Below are 24904 nucleotides of genomic sequence, written 5' to 3'. Positions count from 1 at the left end.
TATAGCATTTCCGGCTTATAAGGCTTTTGAGCTTGCTGCGGTGTGTATTAACTTTGTTTCAAACGAATCAAACCACCTTAGCTTGTTTAGTTTGAGTGTTTGACACCCTTTTTTTCTTTGCAATCCCTTGTTTGTAGCTACCATATGGTACTGGTGCATGCCTACGTGACATGGCTAGCTACCTTGCCTTGTAACCCAAGCAAGGTAACCCTCGTGGCCTGTAATGCATTAGTGCCATATTGCTCAGTTGAAAATGAGGATGAGGATGACTTACCCTTTTCTCCTGATCTTTACAATGAGCTGCTCTGCCAGACTTAAAGTACAGTTTCCTTAGAAATGTCGGCTTCTTCCTCATTGATTCTGCTTTCTCATCTCTTTCACCTTGCTTCCCTAACTTGTCCAACTTACTCATCTGACCCAATTGAATAAGTCTGACTTGCCTTGCAAACTCCACTCCTCTCGGCTCAGCTAGCTGCCTCTTTGGAACAATTTGTCTCCTAATTTCTTTCGATATCGTTTCATGTGCAGAATTAGTTGTTGAGTGTTGGTCCCCAGGCTCACTCGTGCTCTGATTGTTTCCAACATATGAGGATGAAGCCGCTGGAGCTTTCTCCTTTTCATCCTTGACGTTCTTCAATGCCGCCATGAATGGATCAAAATCATCATTCCACAACCTCTTATATCCAAAGGGCAATTTAAGCAATAAGTTACTTGGAGAACCCGGGACAGACCCACCAGTCCTTTCTTGGCCTGTTAGCTCTTCATTTCTTTTCATCTGAAGCCGCGGTGGAAGCTTGAGTGGAGGTGCAAGCGGCATGACTTTCCCATCACAGAAAAGCTCATCGGCAAATGCCATGGTGGTCGGAAGTGAACCCCCGCGCTGCCTTGGCTTTCTATCGATACCAAAGCTCGATTGGACCGCATGATCACCAGCATTTAGACTAAAACTTCGACAGGTTTCAAACTGAAAGTCGTCATCGAGATAGGAATTAGCGTCGTGATAGGACATTGGTGTTGGGCACTCATTTAGATCAGTTTCATAACCAAATGGACTAGTATCTGTTGTAGTTTCTCTGGTAGGACTACTGGGAACACTGTAGAAGGGGAGGTCATTGTGAGGGCTGCATAAACCTGCGGGACTGGTGGGAGCACTAATATAAACATCGGGAAAGTGATCATCTGGGATTTCCATGATCGAGCAAGGTCTCACTTCAGGTTTTGGTTTGCTTTAACTTTGTATAGGGTTTTTGGGTTGAGTGTAGAGCTTTTTGCTACCTAAATGAAGGAAACCCTGGTGTGCTATATACCAAGTATATTTCCTTCTTCTTCCAAATTAATCTTCAAAGAGTTTTAACAATTAAGGTAAGTAATCGGATAAATTAAGTCTGGCTTCTCGTCCTTTCCGGCCTATTCTTTGGAGAGTTGATACTCAGAAGGGCTAATATATGGATTCTAGTGAGAATTGTGAGCATTATTTTGTTGGTTTCTTGCTAGTAGTTGATCCCTTGTATTATCTGTGGACTCTGGTTTTTGCTATTTTGTCCGAGATACCGAACCTCGTTGGTTTCTAAATAAACAAAGGTCAAGCCTTCAAATGACCAAAGTAGAGAATCAATTAAGCACCAGCAACCTCGCTACTACAAAGATTTCACTTATAAGTCAAGTCACGAGAATAGATTGTGCTTCAAATAAGTAGCTCAAATACTCAATTGAGACAATCGTATACCGTGACAACACCTATATTGTGTCCTATGACTCCTATCTACTCGACCAATTTCATTACTTTCTTCAAATAAAATAAATAAATACTGTCTCCTTTCTTTTATACTCCCGCAATTTTTCATGACTGTCGTTTAGCACGTACACTGAGATGTAAATTTTGTGGAGGAGCGGATGTATTGTTGTCAGTTTTAAGTAGGAAGCAGCAATCTACGGATATATGGATTTGGAAACCAATCACCAATGATGCATGGTTTTTTTTGTTAAATTCCTAGCCGAAACGAACCAAACCAATTGCAAGAGATTAGACTGGCGTATTTGGTTCGGTTTCTCATATCACACACTACAAGACTTATATATGGAGTCCACGACTCCTAACGGAATCCTATTTCTACAGTTTTTCTGAAGTATTTTAACCTTGAAGCTGATGAATTAGCTTTTATTTACCTTTGAAGCTGTACAAGTCATTGTCAATAGGGGTCACAAGTCTTGGCATATGGAATATGTAAGTGATCGAAAGATTAAAGGTTGATGCTATATAGGTTTTACAGATACCAAATGTCCAAATGTAAGTTCCTCTTTGCTATCACATCAACTTAATAATATCTGAATTTGCTCATAATCAGTGGTGCTAGGTTATATAATTGGAGATGTGATGAGGAAGAAAACAAATCATTTCATGCCAATGGTGAGAGGATTAATTGAGGTGATAGGGTCAATCCCTCCCTAATGGAGTGTGAAAACTATGTGATGTTCACATGAGTAAATCAACCACACCTATTGCTTTGGTGACCCATTAATTAACGGAGTTGATTTTGTTGAAACTTGGAGCAACCTTTGTTGATGGTAAGAAACAAATCTACAACCTTATGGTGGTAGGTGGTTGATTTGTTTGACAAAGAAAGAAGAATGCATTGATGAGCATGCCAACATTGAGCATGAATCAAGGAAGAAGATTGACTTTGCTTCCATGCATGTTACATGCAAATGCATGAATTGCACAAAGATGTTTGCTTATATAAAGGCATGAGAAGTGATGCAATAAATATAGAAGAATAATAAGGGAGAGATCATCTTGTGTGTGATCAAGAGTGAGAGATAGAGAGAAACCTCCAAGTAGAGAGTTTTGTGTGTGTAGCAAAATAAAGTGTGTGAGAGTGTATCCCTTCAAGTGTGAGTCTTGAAATAGTGTTTCTCTCGATGTAACCTTTCTTCGTATAGTGTAGGGTATTTATTGTTACTACCCGTGGACGTAGACACTTTGCCGAACCACGTTAAATTCCGGTATTCTCTATCATTTTTATTTTCCGCTTGTAGTTGTGAGTTATTTCGATTTCCATTCTACAGTTCATTCTTCCGCATTCCTCAATAGTGATATCAGAGCTCCTGGTTCTGACTGGGAGCTGCTAGAATGGAAGGATCACGAAATACCATGATCAGACTCAACCACTCCAACTGGATTACCTGGAAGCCGAGAATGGAGGATATTCTCTATTGCAAAGATTTGCATGAGCCAGTCGAGGGAGACGATGCCAAGCCAAGTGAGATTTCACCAGCAATTTGGACGAAGATGAACCGCAAAGCCATCGGTCATATTCGTGAATGGGTGGACGATAGTGTATTTCACCATGTTACCAATGAAACCAGCGCGCATGAGTTTAGGTTGAAGCTGGAGTCCTTATTTGAGAAAAAGACTACTGCCAGGAAAGCTTTTCTCATTAAAGAGCTCGTCAACATGAAGTATCGAGGAGGCATTCGAGTGACCGAGCACCTCAACAACTTTCAGAGTGTACTCAATCAATTAGCCACGATGAGCATGAAGATTGATGATGAGTTACAAGCGTTGTTGCTACTCGGGTCGTTACCAGATAGCTGGGAGACATTTGTTGTCACTGTAAGTAACTTTGCTCCTAATGGTGTATTATCTATGGAAAATATTAAAGATAATATGTTGAACGAAGAAACAAGAAGAAGTTCTTCATCAAGTTCAGAAAATGGTCAATTCTTCGTTGCAGCGAGGAGAAGAATGAGCAAGAGCAAAGGACCCAGAGGTCACGAAAGGAGTATGAGCAAATCCAAAACAAGGTTCAACGGAAAGTGTCATCATTGTGGTCTTCCATGCCACATGAAGAAAAATTATAAAAAATTGAAGCGGGAATTCAAAGAAGCAAGAGAATACACTACTCATCAACAAAAGGAGGACAGAAACAATGTTGCTGCTGCGGTGTCTCATGATGAGTGTGAGTTCCTATCACTTGGAGGTGAATGTCTACTAGTAGATAATCCTGGAGTTCAATTGATCGTTGATTCTGGAGCTTCGTTTCATGCCACCTCTCACGTAGAGTTCTTCACTACGTACAAAGCAGGTGACTTTGGTAAAGTGAAGATGGGCAATGACAGCTACTCCAATATTGCTGAGATTGGAGATATTTGCTTGCAGACAAATGTGGGTTGTCAATTATTGTTGAAAGATGTGAGACATGTTCCTGGTCTACGTCTCAATCTTATGTCAATTGGTGTACTTGATCGACAAGGCTTTCATCATCATGGGGGTGATGGAAAGTGGAAGCTTACCAAGGGATCTCTTGTAGTTGCCAAAGGAAAAATGTGTTGCACACTCTACAAGACCTATGGAAAGATATGCAAGAGTGAGTTGAATGCAGTTGAGGAATCTTCTCCAAGTTTGTGGCATAGACGTCTTGGCCACATGAGTGAGAAAGGATTGCAGTTGTTGGCAAAGAAGTCGCTAATTCCTATTGCCAAAGGTAACTCACTAGACTGTTGTGATTATTGTTTATTTGGTAAGCATAAGAAAATTAGTTTTTTAAAGACTTTCACTAGGAAAGAAAATATTCTAGATCTTGTACATTCAGATGTGTGTGGCCCGATGGAAGAAGAATCATTATGTATGCATAAATATTTTGTTACTTATATCGACGATGCTTCACGAAAGGTTTGGGTTTATTTGTTGAAATCCAAAGACCAGGTGTTCCAGACATTTACAATTTTCCACACTATGGTGGAAAGGGAGACTGGAAGAAAATTGAAGTGTCTTCATAGTGATAATGGCGGAGAGTACATAGCGCACGAATGTAGAGATTATTGTGCAAAGTATGGCATCAGACATGAGAAGACAGTTCATAGCACCCCTCAACATAATGGCGTAGCAGAGCGGATGAATCGTACCATTATGGAGAAAGTCAGATGCATGTTGAAGATGGAAAAATTATCAAAAGAATTTTAGGGTGAAGCTGTGAAGACTGCGTGCTACTTAATCAACAGAGCACCGTGTGTACCTTTGGAATTTAAGACTCCAAATGAAGTCTGGACTGGGGAAGATGCATCCTACTCACATTTAAGAGTATTTGGATGTAAAGCATTCGCACTTGTATCCAAGGAGCATAGGAAAAAGTTGGATGACAAGGCGACACCATGCATATTTGTCGGCTATGGTGAAGAAGAGTTTGGCTACCGGTTGTGGAATCCAAATAAGAAGAAATTCATAAGAAGCAGAGATGTGGTGTTCCATGAAGACTAATCTATTGCAGATTTCGACAAAGAGGTACTACCAAATGCAACAAGTGATAGTCGCATTTATGATTCACCATTGCAGCATGAATACAACGTTGGGCTGCAAGGTGATAAAGTTGAAAATGTACCTGACACGGGAGATGCTGAAGTCGAAGATGAATGGGAGTTTGATCAGGGGGAGCAACATGTGAATAATCAAGTAGTTGTTCGTAGAAGCACCACGAGGCAAATTTCATCCACCAAGTATCCACCATCTCAATATATTTTGGTGACTAATGATGGAGATGATCCTTATGCAAATTACATCCTTTTGACCAGTGACGGAGAGCCTGAAAGTTTAAGGGAAGCAAAGATTCATCAAGACCACGACAAATGGAGGCTAGCCATGGAGTCTGAGATGGAGTCTTTACTAAAGAACGACACCTATGAGTTGATTAAGCTTCCTAAAGGCTGAAAAGCACTCAAGAACAAGTGGGTGTTCAAGTTAAAGCGAGATGAGAATGAGAAACTGACAAAGTTCAAGGCTCGCTTAGTTGTCAAAGGATTCAGCGAGAAAGAAGGAATTGATTTTGATGAGATTTTCTCACCTGTTGTCAAGATGACTTCGATTAGAGTCATTTTGGGCATGGCTGCGAGCATGGATATAGAGGTGGAGCAGATGGACGTGAAGACTGCATTTCTTCATGGTGATTTAGATGAAGAAATATATATGGAGCAACCAGCAGGCTTCGAAGTCAATGGAAATGAGCATATGGTTTGCAAGTTAAAGAAAAGCCTGTACGGATTGAAGCAAGCACCAAGACAATGGTATAAGAAGTTTGACTCTTTCGTGGTGAGTCATGTGTGCAAAAGAACGTCAGCAGATCCGTGTGTTTATATTCAACAACCCGCTGGAGGTAATTTTATCATCTTACTACTTTATGTAGATGATATGTTAATTGTTGGCAAAGATACTGCTATGATTCAACAGCTAAAGACAGATTTATCAAAGTCCTTTGATATGAAGGATTTGGGACCAGCCAAGCAGATTTTGGGCATGGAGATTGCCCGTGATCGTGGGAACAAGAAATTGTGGTTATCACAAGAAAAGTACATTGAGAAGGTACTAGAGCATTTCCACATGGAGAAAACAAAACCAGTTGCTACTCCACTTGCTAGTCACATGAAGCTCAGCTCAAAGCAGAGTCCTACGAGTCAGAAGGAGGAGGAAGAAATGGCAACAGTGCCATATGCCTCAGCAGTAGGGAGCTTGATGTACGCGATGGTTTGTACTAGACCAGACATAACACATGCAGTTGGTGTTGTTAGTAGATTCTTATCTAATCCAGGCAAGGAGCACTGGAATGCTGTCAAGTGGATTCTGAGATGCTTGCGAGGAACTTCAAAGATGAGTCTATGCTTTGGAAGTGGCAAGTCTGAACTAGTTGGCTACACAGATGCAGATATGGCCGGGGATATTGACACGAGAAAGTCCATATCCGGATACATGATCACGTTTTCAGGGGGAGCTGTCTCGTGGCAATCAAAGCTACAAAAATGTGTTGCTCTGTCAACTACAGAAGCAGAGTATATTGCAGCTACGGAAGCGTGCAAAGATATTTTGTGGTTAAAGAGATTCCTACATAAATTGGGTCATACACAACAAGAGTTTGTCTTGCACTGTGACAGTCAAAGTGCGATTCACTTGAGCAAGAATTTGAGTTTTCACTCGAGGTCAAAACACATTGATGTGAGGTATTACTGGATACGTGATGTACTGGAAGCTAAGGAAATGTTGTTGAAGAAAATTCATATAGACAAGAACAGTTCAGATATGATGACGAAGTCTCTACCGAAGGAGAAGTTCGAGTTCTGCAGAAGCGCGTCTGGAATGACGCATCCCTCCATCTAAGTCGGGAGGGGGAGATTGATAGGGTCAATCCCTCCCTAATGGAGGTGTGAAAAATATGTGATGTTCACATGAGTAAATTAAGCACACCTATTGCTTTGGTGACCCATTAATTAACGGAGTTGATTTTGTTGAAACTTGGAGCAACCTTTGTTGAAGGTAAGAAACAAATCTACAACCTTATGGTGGTAGGTGGTGATTTGTTTGACAAAGAAAGAAGAATGCATTGATGAGCATGCCAACATTGAGCATGAATCAAGGAAGAAGATTGACTTTGCTTCCATGCATGTTACATGCAAATGCATGAATTGCACAAAGATGTTTGCCTATATAAAGGCATGAGAAGTGGTGCAATAAATATAGAAGAACAATAAGGTTGAGATCATCTTGTATGTGATCAAGAGTGAGAGATAGAAAGAAAACTCCAAGTAGAGAGTTTTGTGTGTGTAGCAAAATAAAGTGTGTGAGAGTGTATCCCTTCAAGTATGAGTCTTGAAGTAGTGTTTATCTCGGTGTAACCTTTCTTCGTATAGTGAAGGTTCTTTATTGTTGCTACCCGTGGACGTAGGCACTTTGCCGAACCACGTTAAATCCGCGCATTCTCTATCATTTTTATTTTTCGCTTGTGGTTGTGAGTTATTTCGATTTCCATTCTACAGTTCATTCTTCCGTATTTCCCGAGGGAGATACATATATAATCAAATAGACTGTCCTTCACCTAGTAGCATGATCAATTCGGTAATCATCATTTAGGGTTTTGGTATAATTGGACAGATAGTACGGATGGTGAGTTTATCCCCGGAAATATATGGACGGTCAGAACAGTATGGCCAAAGGTAAGAGTCCCCCAATTTGTAAGATACATGTATGGCCGGTCTCATGAGAGCGTAGCCAAAAACCTAAAAAAACACACAATGGTGATTAATTGCTGAGATGTGATATGTGAGATCTGTCCTTGTTTGCTTGGACATCTATCATATGGTGATCGATTTGATAGTCTGATGTAGCCCATGGATAGAACTGGTTCCAAAAGAAATGGATGCTTCAACAAACAACTACTTACATGTAGTGGTAAAACCCCGACAATGTCAATTGATCGACTTGGCTAGGGTCAGACGTGTACTCCTGGTCCATAGTTCAGTTTTTTTTGCTCAAAGGTAAATATTTTCGATCACTTACATCCACTTCATTTCATTTTCTCATCAAGTCAACTATATAATCATATTTCCATACTCATGCGATATATGCATGTATTAGTGAAAAATCCTTTTATTATATATAATATAATCCACCTACTTATGAGTGTTTACACTCAAGAACCATGATAGCGCCAAGCTATAGGTCTCAATCTAACATAATGTCACGAGCTTACTCTTTTGCTATGCAACTCGTGCGGCCTTAGCAGCTCCCTTATGCTAAGTCAGTCTTACTCTCGCAAATGCCCTGCTAGAACAATTGAAAGGCAAAGAAGAATATCTCGAAAGAGAACTTATATTGAACAAGAGAGAACTTACAAGTATGCTTGATAGTTTGCTTGATTACTTGATGATGTAAATGAGAGGGGTGCCTTGCTATTTATAGGCCTCCTCATCCTACTTTACAAGTTCTAGATACTTCTAGGACTATGTATATTCTAGATAACTCTCCTTGAGTCTATCCAAATCTACAAGGCTAGAGAGTTCTAGATAATTCTCCTTAAGTCTATCCAAATCTATAAGACTTTGAGATTATCCTTGAGTGTTCTAGAGGATTCTTGAATAGTCTAGTTCCACTAGCCTCTCCAAGGTTCTAGAGATTTCCGGAAATGTCCCAAGGCTTCTTGAGACTTCTAACATCTTCTAGGTTCTTCCAAAGGGTTCCACCATATTCCGGACCCGCCTAGAATGCTCAAGGTAAAATTTTGCTTAAGTTTGGCGGGATGTGACATTCTCCCCCACCGAATCCCGCGATGCCCTCATCGCGCTTCATTGTATTGCTGGATCATGTCCTTGAACTGCCAAAGCGTATCCTCGGACTCCCAGCTTGCTTCCGTATCGGGCAGACCTCGCCACTTGATGAGGTACTCTTTGTAACTTGGTACGCCTCGACGTCGAATGACCCGATCTGCGAGCACTTCATCGACTTCCTTGTCGAAGTTGGTGATTACCGCCGTTGGTGCCCGATGCGATATACCCCTTGATGGGTCTTCCTCGTCCTCATTGTATGGCTTCAACATACTCACGTGGAAGACCGGATGTATCTTTAACTTGGGCGGGAGTTTGAGCTTGTATGAAACTTTGCCTATGCGCTTGATCACCTCAAACGGTCCTTCATACCTGCGGATCAAGCCCTTGTGCACCTTCCTAAAGGCCTTGAACTGTTGCGGCAAGAGTTTCACAAGTACAAGGTCGCCTTCCTTGAACTCGACATGCCTCCTCTTCTTGTCTGCCCACTTCTTCATCCTCTTGGCAGCCTTGTGCAACGCCGCTCGAGCTAACTCTGCTTGCTCGTGCCATGACTTGGCAAACTTAAATGCGGCTGGGCTCTTCCCTTCATAGTGAGTGGCAATGGATAGAGGGGTAGTAGGCTGCTGTCCCAAAACGATCTCAAAAGGACTTTTGTTGGTGGCCTCACTTTGCTGCAGGTTGTAGGAAAACTGCGCCACATCTAGAAGCTTGGCCCAATCCTTTTGATTGGCACTCACATAGTGCCGCAAGTATAGCTCCAAGAGAGCATTGATGCGTTCCGTTTGACCGTCGCTTTGTGGATGGAAGCTTGTTGAAAAGTTCAAATCTGACCCCAACATTTTGAATAGCTCCGTCCAAAATCTCCCCGTGAAGCGCGGGTCTCTGTCGCTGACAATGTTCTTTGGAACTCCCCAAAGCTTGACTACATTGCGTAGGAATAGCCTTGCTGTCTCCTCCGCGGTACAGTCGGCTGATGCGGCCATGAAGGTTGCATACTTGCTGAATCTGTCCACTACCACTATGATGCTCCCAAACTGCTCGGACTTCGGCAGGCAAGTGATGAAGTCCATAGAGACACTCTCCCATGGTCTCTCGGGAATGGGTAAAGGGTCTAGCAAGCCCCCCGGCTGCTGCTGAACTATCTTGTCTTGTTGGCAAACTAGACAAGTCCGCACATACTCTTCGACCCCGTCCCGCATCCTTGGCCAATAATACATGGACTTTAGCAAGGCAAGTGTGCGTTTCATACCTGGGTGGCCGGCCGATTTGGAATCATGACACTCCTTGATTAGCTCCCTTCGCAAGCTTCCCCACTTTGGTACGTAGATGCGGCGGCCTGTTGTATAGAGAAGGTCGTCGTCTAGCCAAAACCTCCGAGTTTTGCCTTCTTTTACTAAGGTGATGAGGCTTTGTGCTTGAGGGTCTACCCTTAGTCCCTCCTTGATCTTGCTTAGCAATGGGCTAGTGACTTGCGAGATGCTTGCAAACTCCGTCTTGCGGCTTAGTGCATCCGCTACCACGTTCGCCTTCCCGGGTTTGTACTCCATGGTGTAGTCAAATTCCGCCAAGAAGTCTTGCCACCTTGCTTGCTTTGGACTTAGCTTCTTTTGAGTTTGGAAGAAGCTTGTTGCTACATTGTCGGTCATGATCACGAACTTGGTCCCAAGCAAGTAATGTCGCCACACTCGAAGGCAATGGATGATGGCAGTCATCTCTTTCTCTTGCACGGTGTAGCGCCGCTCCGTGTCATTGAGCTTCCGACTCTCATAAGCAATTGGATGTCCTTCTTGCATGAGGACTCCACCGATGGCAAAGTCGGAAGCATCGGTGTGCACTTCGTATGGCTTGGAGTGATCCGGTAGGCTAAGTACGGGCTCCTCGCATATTGCCTTCTTCAAGTCTTCAAAGGCTTCTTGACACTTTGTTGTCCATTCCCATGCCTTGTTCTTCTTGAGAAGGTCAGTTAATGGTGCAGCCCTCGCCGAGTATCCCTTGATAAAGCGGCGATAATAGTTAACTAGCCCAAGAAAAGATCTTAAGTCATGTACCTTGGTGGGTGGTTCCCATTCTTGGATGGAATGCACTTTGCAATCCTCCATCATAAGCTTGCCGTCCTTGATCTTGTGTCCTAAGAACGACACTTCCGGCTTCGCGAATGAGCATTTCTCCATCTTGACGTATAGCTGGTTTTCCCGCAAAACATTGAGCACTTCCCGCAAATGCTCCACATGCTCCCGCATGGTCTTGCTATATACCACTATGTCGTCCAAGTAGACGACCACAAACCGATCCAAGTAGGGGTGGAATAACTTGTTCATCAAGGTGCAAAATGTCGCCGGTGCATTAGTTAGACCAAATGGCATGACCATGAATTCATAAGAACCGTACCTTGTGATGCATGCGGTCTTTGGCTCATCCCCTTCCGCAATGCGCACTTGGTAGTACCCCGAACGAAGGTCTAACTTTGAGAAGTAGCGTGCATGACCCAATTGATCAAAGAGATCGGCAATGAGAGGGATAGGGTACTTGTTCTTTACCGTGATCTTGTTGAGCGCCCTATAGTCAATGCACATGCGTAGAGATCCGTCCTTCTTCTTTTGGAACAATACCGGGGCACCGAATGGGGCTTTCGAAGGTCTAATGAACCCCGCGTCCAAAAGTTCCTTCAATTGCCTCCTTAGTTCTGCTAACTCCGGTGGCGCCATGCGGTATGCACCCATGGCGGGTGGTTTGGTCCCTGGTTCCAACTCTATCTCATGGTCGATCTCTCTCCTTGGGGGTAGTCTCTTGGGCAGCTCCGCGGGTGATACATCCTTGAACTCCTCAAGAACTGCTGCTACCTCCTTGGGCATGTCATCTTGAGGCCTTGGCTCCTCATCATCAAACTCACTAAGGATGGCCAAGTAGCTCTCCTCTTCCCTCTTGATGCCTTTCTTGAATTGTAGTGCCGACAAGACCTTGATGTCTTGCTTTGCTCCTCGGGTTGTTGGCACCACACACGACCTCTCGCCATCCATAATGCATAAGCTATTGGCGAATGGCACCGGGAATGCCTTGACTTGATCATGGAATTCCAACCCCAAGACTACCTTGTAGTCATCCATCGGTACAATCGAGAAGTCTAGGTTCCCACACCAAGCTCCCACGCTTGTCTTGACTCCTCGAACTACTCCTTATATTGGGCGGGCAGGTGAGTTAACCGCCTTAATGGAACCTCCTCCATTTGTTGCCTTAAGTCCAAGCTTGCGTGCTTCTTCAACGGAAATAAAGTTGTGAGTTGCCCCCGTGTCGAGCATCGCCGTTGTTGGCTTCCCACATATGGTGATGTCCGTATAGAGCAAACCTTTGGCTTGGACCTTGGGTGTTGAGCGGATAGCATTAAGCACCTGCAAAGACCCCAAATGTGCACCTCCATTGCCACCCTCGGCTTCACTCTCGCCTTGATGACTTCCCAAGAGCGCGCTTAGTGCTCTCCTTTGTGGGCAATGTCTAGCCCAATGCGGACCATCGCATAAGAAGCACTTGTTGTCATTTGGCTTGTCCGAGCTCCGCATGTCTCTTGACTTGCCTTTATCCTTGAACCTTGCCGAGTGGCTCTCACGGCGGGGCTCCTCCTTGCGTTGGATTTTGTCTCCCCCACCTTTGGCATAGCTGCTCCTCTTCTCCTTGGGCTTGGTGGACTCTCTTGGACTTGAGAAATCAACTAAGCTTTCGGCCACGGCTATGGCGGTAGCAAGGTCTTGCACTCCTCGTCGCCTTAGCTCCGTCTTGGTCCATGATTGGAGACCATCCATGAAGTTGAAGAGAGCATCCTTGTCGGATAGGTCGGGAATCTCAAGCACCAAGTTAGTGAATTCTCTAACATAATCACAAATTGGCCCGGTGTGCTTGAGCCTTCGCAAGCGAGCTCTTGCCTCATCCTCGGCATTCTCGGGATAAAACTGCTTCTTAAGCTCTTTCACAAAGTCATCAAAGGTAGAGATGGTGCACGTACCTCTTTCGACATCTCCTCGCCTTCTCCTCCACCATAACATGGCGGTGTCGGTGAGATAAAGAGACGCGGTCTTTATCTTGGCATCTTCCTCCATGATGCCTACGGCCCCAAAGTATTGATCTAGCCCCCATAAGAAGTTGTCTACTTCTCGAGCGTTGCGCATGCCTCCGAAGCTCTTTGGCTTTGGCGCCTCGATCCGCTTGGCCTCTACGCTACTGCTGGTGCTAGCCCCCGCGGCTAGTGCGCGCTTGCATAGGGCAAGGTCTGCCTGCATAGCTTCCATGCGTGCAGAATCTGCCTGCATCTCCTCCATGCGTGCAAGCATGCTATTGTGCTCCCTTTCTTGAACTTTACGCATCCGGGCGAGTTCCCCCATGAACTCCTCGCGAACCTTGTCTATCTCGCCTTGCAAGGACTCCTCTAGCTTGAGCATCATGCCCTTGATCGCAGTGTGGATTGCGGCATCCTCTGCCTCCAAGTCTTCCACCTGGGCTCCCATGCCACTCACGCTCTCTTCCACTTGGGTTAGTCGTGAGTCGATTGCAGCTAGTATGTCCTTCATTCGTTCCTTCTTTGGAACCGTCGGGTTGACAAGTTCTTCATGACCCTTCTCTTGCGTGTCGTCGGAAACACTACCAACAGGATTGCCGTTCTTTGCCATTGTGTCGAGCTAGCCTCTTGATCGAACTTCGGCTCTGATACCAACTGTCACGAGCTTACTCTTTTGCTATGCAACTCGTGCGGCCTTAGCAGCTCCCTTATGCTAAGTCAGCCTTACTCTCGCAAATGCCCTGCTAGAACAATTGAAAGGCAAAGAAGAATATCTCGAAAGAGAACTTATATTGAACAAGAGAGAACTTACAAGTATGCTTGATAGTTTGCTTGATTACTTGATGATGTAAATGAGAGGGGTGCCTTGCTATTTATAGGCCTCCTCATCCTACTTTACAAGTTCTAGATACTTCTAGGACTATGTATATTCTAGATAACTCTCCTTGAGTCTATCCAAATCTACAAGGCTAGAGAGTTCTAGATAATTCTCCTTAAGTCTATCCAAATCTATAAGACTTTGAGATTATCCTTGAGTGTTCTAGAGGATTCTTGAATAGTCTAGTTCCACTAGCCTCTCCAAGGTTCTAGAGATTTCCGGAAATGTCCCAAGGCTTCTTGAGACTTCTAACATCTTCTAGGTTCTTCCAAAGGGTTCCACCATATTCCGGACCCGCCTAGAATGCTCAAGGTAAAATTTTGCTTAAGTTTGGCGGGATGTGACAATAGGCAACCTATCCTCAAACACCCTCAGAGTAAGGCGTGTTGACACTCAATCAAGTGTTTAATCTCTGAATCACTCGGCCAACTCTTTAGGTACATACGATGGAGAGCTGGCTTAGTGATATGGCATCAGAAGGAGAGTAGGGAGTGAAGCTTAAGTTATAATGGTATGTGGGTATTCATGGTAGTGGTTGCTTTCACTTTCACAAAGGGGGTTGAGTATCACTGTATCACAGCATATGATTCTCTCTTTAACTTCAACGATCGTTGATCACTATCAGTTGGGTGGGTCTTTTATGTTTATGGGGTAAGGCTGCGGATAGGTCAGAAACTCAGAACTGCAAAGCTAATCTCATATCAACATCGATGGTCACCAGCGACGCGCTTTGTTCCAGAATTCGAAGGTAAATTAAAACTGCAAGTTAGCTGCAGGTTTTGGATTCTTTGGGGATTTTCCCAACCTCTGCTCACGGCCTCACCCATTTACTTCATCACAAAAGTGAGGCAATAATGTCCCATCAATTTTTATATTTAGAGACATGAATTGAAGTTTCAAAATTTGGCATTTGACCAAAAGAAATACATGAAAAGATTACTATGATAAATCACTTCAAGTCTTCAAGATAGCAAAAAAGATGTTAAGGCGTAAAAGAAGTGTTTCAGCATACCATATGATAGTATTTTCTCATGATACACTTCCTCGATCATTCATATGATGAAAGCCATTTGTATTAGACAAGTACATGGTTTATAATAAGTTGATGTATAATAAGCATCCAGTGGATGTATGCAATAAACCCTTTTTGCTTGCTTTGATCAAACACTGGAAATTATGAGTACTGTAAAATGTGCTTCATGAATTTTATAGCATTTAGGTTTATAGAGGTGAAATGTCGTGTGCCAAAAACATCTTGATGAGAAAGAAAGCCTGTTTATTCCCTTACAATGACTTATAGTGGGAAACCGACTCATTGAAGTACCATAACATAAGGATAATGGAGGGCAAGGAATTTCAAAGTCGCTTGGACTTGGGGAACGAATAATTTTGAGGACCCTTTAAGAAACAACAAAGCTTGTGGAATTTGAAGAATAAAGGAAAGTGGGAATTTTTACGAGAGGCTTTGGAACCCTCTTTAGCGGTGTCAATTACAAAGAAATAGCACAAACCACCCAAATAGAATCACAGTCACAAAGGACTCACAGCCATCATTCTTTGGACTGCTTTAGCTTCTCCACTTTTTGAATGGAAAGTTCAATCACTATATGAGAGATAGGAATAACAAAAGCTCAACAGCAAAAATGTGGTTGTAGTCTTGAATTGTAAGTAATTGATTCCAACTAGTTATCGAAAAAAAGTAATTGATTCCAACTTGGGCCACAATTAAAGAAAAAAAATAGTGATAACTATAGTCGATCTTCTTACAGCCAAACACAAACAAAAGCGTTAACAAAAAAACGTTGTAACTTACAAGATAGGCATGACCAAAAATCAAAATCTTCGAGAATGGAAAACTAGGAGGATTCACTATCCCGAAACTGGGACAATAGGAGGATATGGTATTAGGCAACATCATGCCAATCAATGTGGACAAAAGTCGTTGTCAAACCATTAACCAACTTTGATCAAACCACAAGCAAGCGAACGTACGAGTAGAGTAGCTCAGTGGACAGCGGCTAATGCAAGATTTCATCAACTTATTCACGATCAAGAAGAGTTTTTTTTTTTCAAAATAAATTGTCACAAATAGTACGTTGATCTCTAAAGAACTCATTTACAAATTACAATCATGTTTTCCTAATTTTATAACTTTTTTAATGTACCATTTTATACCTAGATACTCACAACAAGTGTCCTTGGTTTTCTTCACTACATTTGTCTTCCTTGGGTGAAAAAATTGGTCACGTTATTTTCAACATTAGCAGGTTGGTTTGGTTTGTGTTCTTTGTTTGAACTTTGTCGATCTCTCTAAAATCTCAGTTGTAATCTTCTGACCCAACAACAAAGAATTAAAGATCTAAAATTACATAGAACTAAGAGAAATTGGCTGACTAAAGAATGGGGATACGATCCTTTTTTACCACTTCTCATTTGTACTACTCTCTGTGCTTCCCTGTTTCCCGTATTCATTTCTCAATAATTGCGCTTCTATTTTTAAATTAACCACATAATTACGAATATATTAAGACTTGCGTTACTTAAGGATATGATTTTGAATTAAAATTTCTTGCCAATTTGCATTAACAAAGTACTTGCTTTAATTTACAAATAACGCTAAAAAAGGGTATTGTGTCAGATTTATATAGTATCCAAAAGTGAAATCGGGATTTGTAATCGTGGATTACAACTGTTTTGACTGGATTTTATACGTAGCAATCATATGATAATAGTTTGGTACCAACCACCAATTGAGTACCTTTTGATGTTTAGCTAGAAAATGACAATGGCTTTGAACTTTATTGACAATTGTAAATTGTTTGCAATTGTTAACACATTGTTGTTCAAAGGCTATAGCTTTTTTAGAGTTAGCTCAGATGGCGCAAAGCTAGAGATGTCTCAAGTTAAATTAAGTTCGGGTATTATTCAATTTTTATCAAGTATAATTAAGAAAACAATTATCGAAGGTATGGAGCAGAATTTCGAATCAAGACCATCTTAATTTTGAAATCAAGGTACGTGCATGAATTGGTGCATGGTGATAATTCATTAGATTAGATAATACTAGATTTGCATTTTAATTTGCACATGAAGATCCGTGTTCTAGTTTTAGTTAATCATTCGAGTAGATAATCCGTCACATCAACTCCTTCTGACCAAAAAATTAACAATAAAACTCACAAGAATCATATTGTGTACTTAACAATATTGTTCCCAAATTAAATAATCGTAGGCATGTGGAGTCCCCCTTCTCAATAATTTTAGTTAATTTTGTTCCACAAACAAAATCAATTTGAAAGCAAATTTTATGTAATTTGAGTTCACTATTTGATCTGTGATAGTGAGATTCGGTATCCTATGTAATGGTGTGTGGATTAATAGAACTTGATGCAGGGAGGGAGTTAGGATTAGATATTAGCTTGGACTGATCATTTTTAATATAATATAGCTGGGTGAAGTCATATATCAACTTAGTATAATATTTGATAAAATAAGGGAAGTTCTATGCTACAACTCTCTTAGCCCATATATCATTTTCTATGGGTGAGAGTTGGTGCCGAAACTGACCGTCCCGTACTGAATACTGACGGGTCGGGACGAATCGGTAAATTTTTTTTCGTCTGGTACTAAATTTAATACCGACACTTTTATAAACGGTTCGGTTCGGTATATGTATAATTCGTACCGAATGTATAAAATATATTAAATCTATGATGTGATGTTTTCTTTAGCTTTTTAGGTCTACATTGTATTTTTAAAGACTTATAATATTAATTTAGATTAGCTAATAGTTATAAATAGAGAAATACATGCAAAAGTGTATAATTTTACCGAACCGAACTCATCCCGAATCAATATGTACGAGTTTAATTCGGTATCAGTTTCAAATTTATAATCCCAAACCGAAAATTGAAACCGAATAAATCGATAATATCGACCGAATCCCGAACTGGACCGTATCGGTTCCAGCCCTACCATCCTCAGTAATTGTTGACTTGATGGGTTGCTTCTTCGAGTTTTTCCTGGATCATAACCACGGATGTGCTCAGGGCTCCCTTGTCTAATTACTTTTATTTCATAAAAAAAATTAGCAGAGTTTTTATTAGGTTTTCGTTCAACATCAAGAGGTTAATTGGATTATATTGTGGTAGTTCACGTGTCTTGATTTATGTCGAATGAATGAATGAAGTGGACATTGCACACTATCGAAAAATGTGTGTTGGCTTCAAATTAGGTTGTTGTTCTCAAGAGTGGCATAGTCGAACTTGGCAGCTTGGGGGTCATACGTTTAGCTTAATGATCAACTAGTGGAATGTACGTTTGTCTAAGAACTTGTATTTTGGACATGAATAGGTATCGTGTAGCAACTCAGACCAATTTTTATTTTATTGAAATAATGCATCGATTTCATTGGTGTCAATTGGATCTTGCAATTGTATCGATGCCAGTCAATTTTCAGATATCGATATATTGCATAAGATTTATAGAGATATGGATTTCATTTACAATAGACTTCGAATAAGGTGTATATATAATTATAGAATTTATGTTTGTTTTGAAGTGAAAGTTAGATTGCATTAGAGTTATCTTCTTTCTTTTTACACCAAATGTCCTATCTTTTTATTTACGTAATCATAAGAATTGTTAGAGATCTCAAATTCTTATCACACTTCGTGGATTCAAGAAAATATTAGTTATTCTGAAAAAAAATCTTATTAAGTAAAAGTTACACGATCTTTTTAATGCATTTTTAGAATATGAACCCAAATTTAGAAGGTGATAAAGCATTATGAAACCAATGGGCAATGTTATGGCATAAATGGCGCAAAGACCCGTCATCCATTTTCCCCCAACCTTCTCACAAACCCAACTTCAACAAAATTGGCAGAATTCATCATATTCTGACACGTGGACCGTGAGATCATCATCATATCATCCCCCCCGACATTAATCTAGAGATCACACTTTCAGTCATCACTCTCCCCTTTCCCTCTCTATCTCTCCCTTTCTTCCCCCCAACAAATCCACATACACACACACACACACACACTCTCTCTCTCTCTCTCTCTCTCATATTTACACCTCCCCCACCCTTCCCTATTTACTCCACCAGCTCCACCACTCTCTCTTCTCCTCTGTCTCTCTCAAAGACAAACAGGAAATTGAAGCAACAAACAACAACACACTCTCACCCACTTGCACTCCCCAAACCCTACACCCTCTCCCTCACCATTCTCCATTTCCTCCTCAAAACAACCCAGAAGAAAAAAAGCTTCCACCTTTCAACTCATGGGAACCTGCACCTCCAAACCACCAAAACCAAACCCCTACGCCTCCAGAGACCCAAATGACCAATCTGACCCTCCCCAAACCCCCAAATCCCTCCCCTCCCTAACCCCCCACCACTCCTCCAAAGACGACGCCGTCTCCGCCCACCGCCACTCCCACTCCCACTCCCAGTCCCCCTTCTTCCCTTTCTACTCCCCCAGCCCCGCCCACTACCTCAAGAAGTCTCCGGCCACCGCTACCAAGACCAAGAGCGGCGCCTCCACTCCCAGCCGCTTTTTCCGGCGACCCTTCCCGCCGCCGTCGCCGGCGAAGCACATTAAGGCCGTGCTGGCGCGGCGGCTCGGGAAAAAGGCGTCGGCTTCGGTGGCGATACCGGAAGACTGTGAAGATGAGGATGGAGTTGATCTGGATAAGAGGTTTGGGTTCTCTAAAGAGTTAACTAGCAGATTGGAGGTAGGGGATGAAGTGGGGCGGGGGCATTTTGGGTATACTTGCTCTGCTGTCTTCAAAAAGGGTGAGTTTAAGGGCCAGCAGGTAGCTGTCAAAGTCATCCCTAAAGCAAAGGTTGGTGCTTTAATTACCTTTATCTCCTTCCCTCTCTGTTTTAGCTTCAGGGTTGGATTCCAATGCTCTTATTTGCTTCATTTTTTGAATAAAGTTTTGTTCTTTTTGCTGCATTTGAGCCTTTTCTTTGTTACAATGGCGGGTTGTTGATTAGAAACTAACCTGGGTTTAGTGTTAAATTTGAGGCGATTAGTATTAGATTAGGCCGAAGATCTTTGGAAGATGTTGTCATGTGTTGTAGATGAATGGACTCTCTTGGAGTCTTTCCGGATGTGGGAACATTAGGCATTAATTTAAGATGTATACAACTCTGCGTACCGGAACAATGAGTGAGCGAGGCCTAAAGCGACCAACTTGTCGGTTTGTTGCCTTTTCTCTCTGTCAATGATAGGTATCGACCCTATTGGCTTACTTGATCCACCTGAATGGTTAACATCGCGATTTGTCCAAACTAAACTTTGGATGTTTTGTTCTCAATCACATTATGGTCTGAAAGGCAGTTTTCTCTTAACAGTCTGTATTTTTTTGTGATTGGTTGAATTCCATGGAAATGGGGATAGGAACAAACGCTTCTTTAATGGCTTCTTCATATAACAAAGTTTTTTCTAAAGGATAAACAGAAAATGCAGTCCAATGGTTGTGAGTGGGCCAAATCATTGATAAAAAGTCATGGTTCTTACTGTGGTATTGGCCTTGACAGGGCCATACAATTCGATTAGATCATATGCATGGCCATTCGGATTATGGCCAGCAACTCTCCAAGCATACAGCCATCTAAAACTGGCCAAAACCATTGGTGGGACCTGTTTCACTACTACAAGCCGCAGTAGGTGTTCTGATGCTTATTCCAAGAGGAAAAAAACAATGTACTTAATATCGTATGATTTTTCTTATTCTTATGATCCTGCAAGATGGAAGTGGCTTACCGGTAATAGGAGTTGTATGAACAATTCCTAATATAGTTCCTTGAATCAAGATCTAAGTGTGTAACCAATATCAAAGGAGTAGGATGATTGAAATCATGTATCAAATGCCAAGACCTACCTAACTTATAAAAGATAATGACTAGTACATTTGAAGATTGATTAGTACAAATCTACCCCTTTGACCAATGTGAAGTCAGAGCAAGAGAAATGTTCCAAAACCCGGGCTAATTGAATATTGGAATTTATCAACTCATAAATCTCTTTTGCTTCAAGTAAGTTGTTGAGGTTAAATTTGATTTATGAGGCACCTGATAAAGTATACAGAGAGGGTCTGTGATACATTGAGATATGAACTCATTACATGTATGAAGTAAAACATCGTTGCAACATAATGCTATACAATACGGTTGTTATTTTTCGTTTCTTTTGTTCTTTGTATGTGAATTTAATGCATTTTCTGCTATTTTGACTGCGGTTCTGTTAATTTTGTTTGATAATGTATATTTTATTGTCAGATGACAACTGCTATCGCAATTGAGGATGTAAGAAGGGAGGTCAAAATATTGCGTGCCTTGACTGGACATACAAATCTTGTTCAGTTCTATGATGCATTTGAAGATAGTGATAATGTCTACATAGTAATGGAGTAAGCTTATTAGTTGACTTCCCTTTTAAAAGAACATTTTATCGTGCGTTTGCACAAATTATAATTATTCAGCACACTTCAAAGTCATATCATTCTCAATACGTCATAAGATTTCCGTCTATTGATTATCATGGGTGTGGTATAATACTGGTTTGTATATTTCATTCTACATTAACTCATCTCTAACATTATGCTATGCAACTTTGCATTGCAGGTTGTGTGAAGGTGGGGAACTTTTGGATAGAATACTTTCAAGGTATGCTTTAGATTTTAAATATGTAGATATTAAAAATCTTCATTGGAACTTCCAGATGTTGTGAATAACCACTAATTATTGTATGTTCTATTACTTCTTAAGGGGCGGAAAATACTCTGAAGATGATGCAAAGACTGTCATGGTTCAAATACTGAACGTTGTTGCATTTTGTCATCTTCAGGGTGTGGTGCACCGCGATCTTAAGCCAGAGGTGGAACTTTTCTTTTCCTTTGTATATAATTAGTAGATAACATGCCTTTATTATAGTTACCTAAAAACTGTTTAAAATTATTGTACTTGTACATGATCGATATTTGTATAGTGTGGACTGAAATTAAACATTATTCCAAGTAGGTCTATCACCTATTCTGAAATTTTCATCTAGAGGAATGAGTACGTTTGAATACTTGCAATCATCACAGTCGATTTTAAGTTGGTCTCAAAGTAATGAGTTTGTATCTTAAGTTAACTGGTTTCTGACATCATTTCTCTGTAGTTCTAAAGTTTTGTAATTTCCCCCCACCTTTTAGGTGAACTTAAACTAAAATGTTCAAATGGTAGTTTCCCCTTAGATGTTCGTTTCTACAAACTAGACAAGAAAATGAGGGTTATGGAACATCATAACAGGCTACATGACATTGTTTTCTGTTGACAAAGATTTTCTTACACCCGACTGTCCTTCGTCAATATGTTTCTGGCTTTTTTTATCATGGCAGCTATGCTTTTGCGTCCTGTTCTCTATATATTAAACTAATTCTCTTGTTCCTTTATTTTCAGAACTTTTTGTATACTGCTAAGGATGAGAGTTCGCCATTGAAAGCCATTGACTTTGGCTTATCAGATTTTGCCAAACCAGGTCTGTTCTTTCTTAATGACACGATTGCTTTTGTTATCAATTTCTTCATACTATGGATGAGATTTTGACACTCATTCTGGCTTACAGATGAGAGGCTTAATGATATTGTTGGAAGTGCATACTACGTGGCTCCTGAGGTTCTACATAGATCTTATAGTTCGGAGGCTGATGTATGGAGTATAGGTGTAATAGCATATATTCTCTTATGTGGTAGTCGGCCATTTTGGGCTCGGACAGAGTCTGGAATTTTTCGAGCGGTCTTGAAAGCTGATCCCAGTTTTGATGAAGCACCTTGGCCTTCATTATCTCTTGAAGCGAAGGACTTCGTCAAACGGTTATTAAATAAGGACCCTCGGAAGCGGATGACAGCTGCTCAAGCATTAAGTGAGTACTCCATTTCTCTCTGATGTTTTCAGTTTCTGCTATATTGTATGGAGCCCCTTAGTCACTGGCCGTAATCTTTTGTTGGCAGGTCATCCTTGGATGAGGAATTATAATGATGTAAAAATGCCCCTTGATATCTTAATATTTAGACTCATGAAGATGTACATGCGATCGTCATCCCTTCGAAAGGCTGCTTTAAGGGTGTGTATATGTTTTTTCACTCATAAAAGAAGCGAGACTTTATGTTGTTCCGATCAGTTCTTTTGGTCCTAAAGAAATTTCTATAGCACAAATTTTGTCGGTTTCCCTATCACTCTAAAGTTCTAAAAAAAAATTTCACTTTTTTTCTTAACTATTATCTGGGAAAATGGCTTCCTCGAACTTCCTTTTTAAATATGTTTCCATTTTTGCAATTTCACATATTATTTGTTTTTTCTTTGCATATTTATATATTCGAGACCTTTGCAATTTAACAATCTCTTAGTATTCATTTACGTAAATGTGTCAGGCGTTGTCTAAGACATTGACTGTGGATGAACTCTATTATCTGAAGGAGCAGTTTGCATTATTAGTACCAAACAAGAATGGGACTATCACTCTTGACAATATTAGAATGGTTGGTCTCTCTCTCTCTCTCTCTCTCTCTCTCTCTGTAGACACATTATTTATATACACAAAAACTTAGATGAGATAAATTGATGTGCCAAGTTTTCTTTTGGTTTTGTCTTTGCACAGGCTCTAATGAAAAATGCTACAGATGCAATGAAGGAGTCTCGGATTCCTGATCTTATTGCATCGGTAGTAAGCTATAACTTCTTTGTTAATTTTCCTTTGATGTTCATGATTTTTGCAATAGTTATGCACTTATATATGTTACATAGGTTCTGACTGATTAATAATCTTCCATGACAGCTAAATGCACTTCATTACAGAAGAATGGATTTTGAGGAGTTCTGTGCAGCTGCGCTGAGTGTACATCAGCTTGAGGCACTTGATCATTGGGAGCAACATGCTCGATGTGCATATGAACTTTTTGAGAAGGATGGAAACAGGGCAATTGTCATTGAAGAACTTGCTTCAGTAAGTTGATTGTTCTTTGTTACATTTTGCAGTCAGACTACATTAAATTATGAACTTGAATCCCAATTTTAACCAAAAATGACAAACACAGATTAGTTATAATTCTGACCTCTAGATTAAATATAAAAGATATACAAGGCTTGGTTATCTGACGACTAGTAACACTTTCTGCGACCTCTATTCAGGAACTTGGACTTGGTCCCTCCATTCCATTACATGTGGTTCTCCATGACTGGATTAGGCACACTGATGGGAAATTAAGCTTCCTTGGGTTTGTAAAGTTATTGCATGGTGTGTCCAGCCGGACATTTGTGAAGGCTCAGTGAAGATATGCAGTAGTATTTATATATGCGTTTTAGCCAAATGGAATGAGCATGTGTTGCATAAACTTGGTGCACCAAATGGTTGATTTTCGAGATCTGGAGGTCTTTCAAGATGGTCCATTTCAACCGGCTTTTGCAACACCCAGTGAATTGGAGTAAGCAATTCATCAATATTAGAAGTACCCCCGACACTGCCCGTACAAGCTTGGTTACTGGTTTGAATGTTGCCTGGATCTTGAGTGTAAAGCTGTAGTTAGTTTGCCTAAATGGGCAATTACATATTTATTCTTCACTTGTTTAACGTTGCTGCCTTGTATACGTTAAATCGTGGTCTGCAATATCAGAGTTCTAAATTATGGCTAAGATCAAAACAAAGTCCTACGTTGCTTCAACTTATATGTCAATTGACATGAAACTGCTATATGGGGTTAGCCTGGTTTGGTATCATATGATCTCTCTAATTTTTAAGTAGATTATTTGTCAAGGTTATTGAGTTTAGCTTATTCTCAGAGCAAGATTTTACATTTTATTTGAACTCATGATTTACGCCTGATTTCAACCGCTTCCCTGTGAA

At 41.0% G+C, this 24904-nt stretch overlaps 1 protein-coding gene across 1 annotated transcript; it reads left to right on the top strand.

The window, feature by feature from the left end:
- The first annotated feature begins 19106 nt into the window (after window positions 1–19106).
- LOC126784433 (CDPK-related kinase 5-like) lies at window positions 19107–24683 on the top strand. The gene is made up of 11 exons (XM_050509895.1): window positions 19107–19859; window positions 21301–21431; window positions 21646–21687; window positions 21790–21898; window positions 22465–22543; window positions 22631–22927; window positions 23016–23128; window positions 23436–23543; window positions 23663–23725; window positions 23840–24007; window positions 24193–24683. Exons 1-11 carry the CDS (start codon window positions 19296–19298, stop codon window positions 24331–24333), a joined length of 1815 nt encoding a protein of 604 aa, XP_050365852.1. The 5' UTR covers window positions 19107–19295; the 3' UTR covers window positions 24334–24683.
- Window positions 24684–24904: the final 221 nt, after the last annotated feature.

The sequence above is a fragment of the Argentina anserina genome, chromosome 2 (genome assembly GCF_933775445.1).
Source record: "Argentina anserina chromosome 2, drPotAnse1.1, whole genome shotgun sequence".
NCBI classification, from domain to species: domain Eukaryota; kingdom Viridiplantae; phylum Streptophyta; class Magnoliopsida; order Rosales; family Rosaceae; genus Argentina; species Argentina anserina.
Note: the sequence above shows the minus strand (reverse complement) of the source record. Positions and strands in the feature narration are given on the sequence as shown.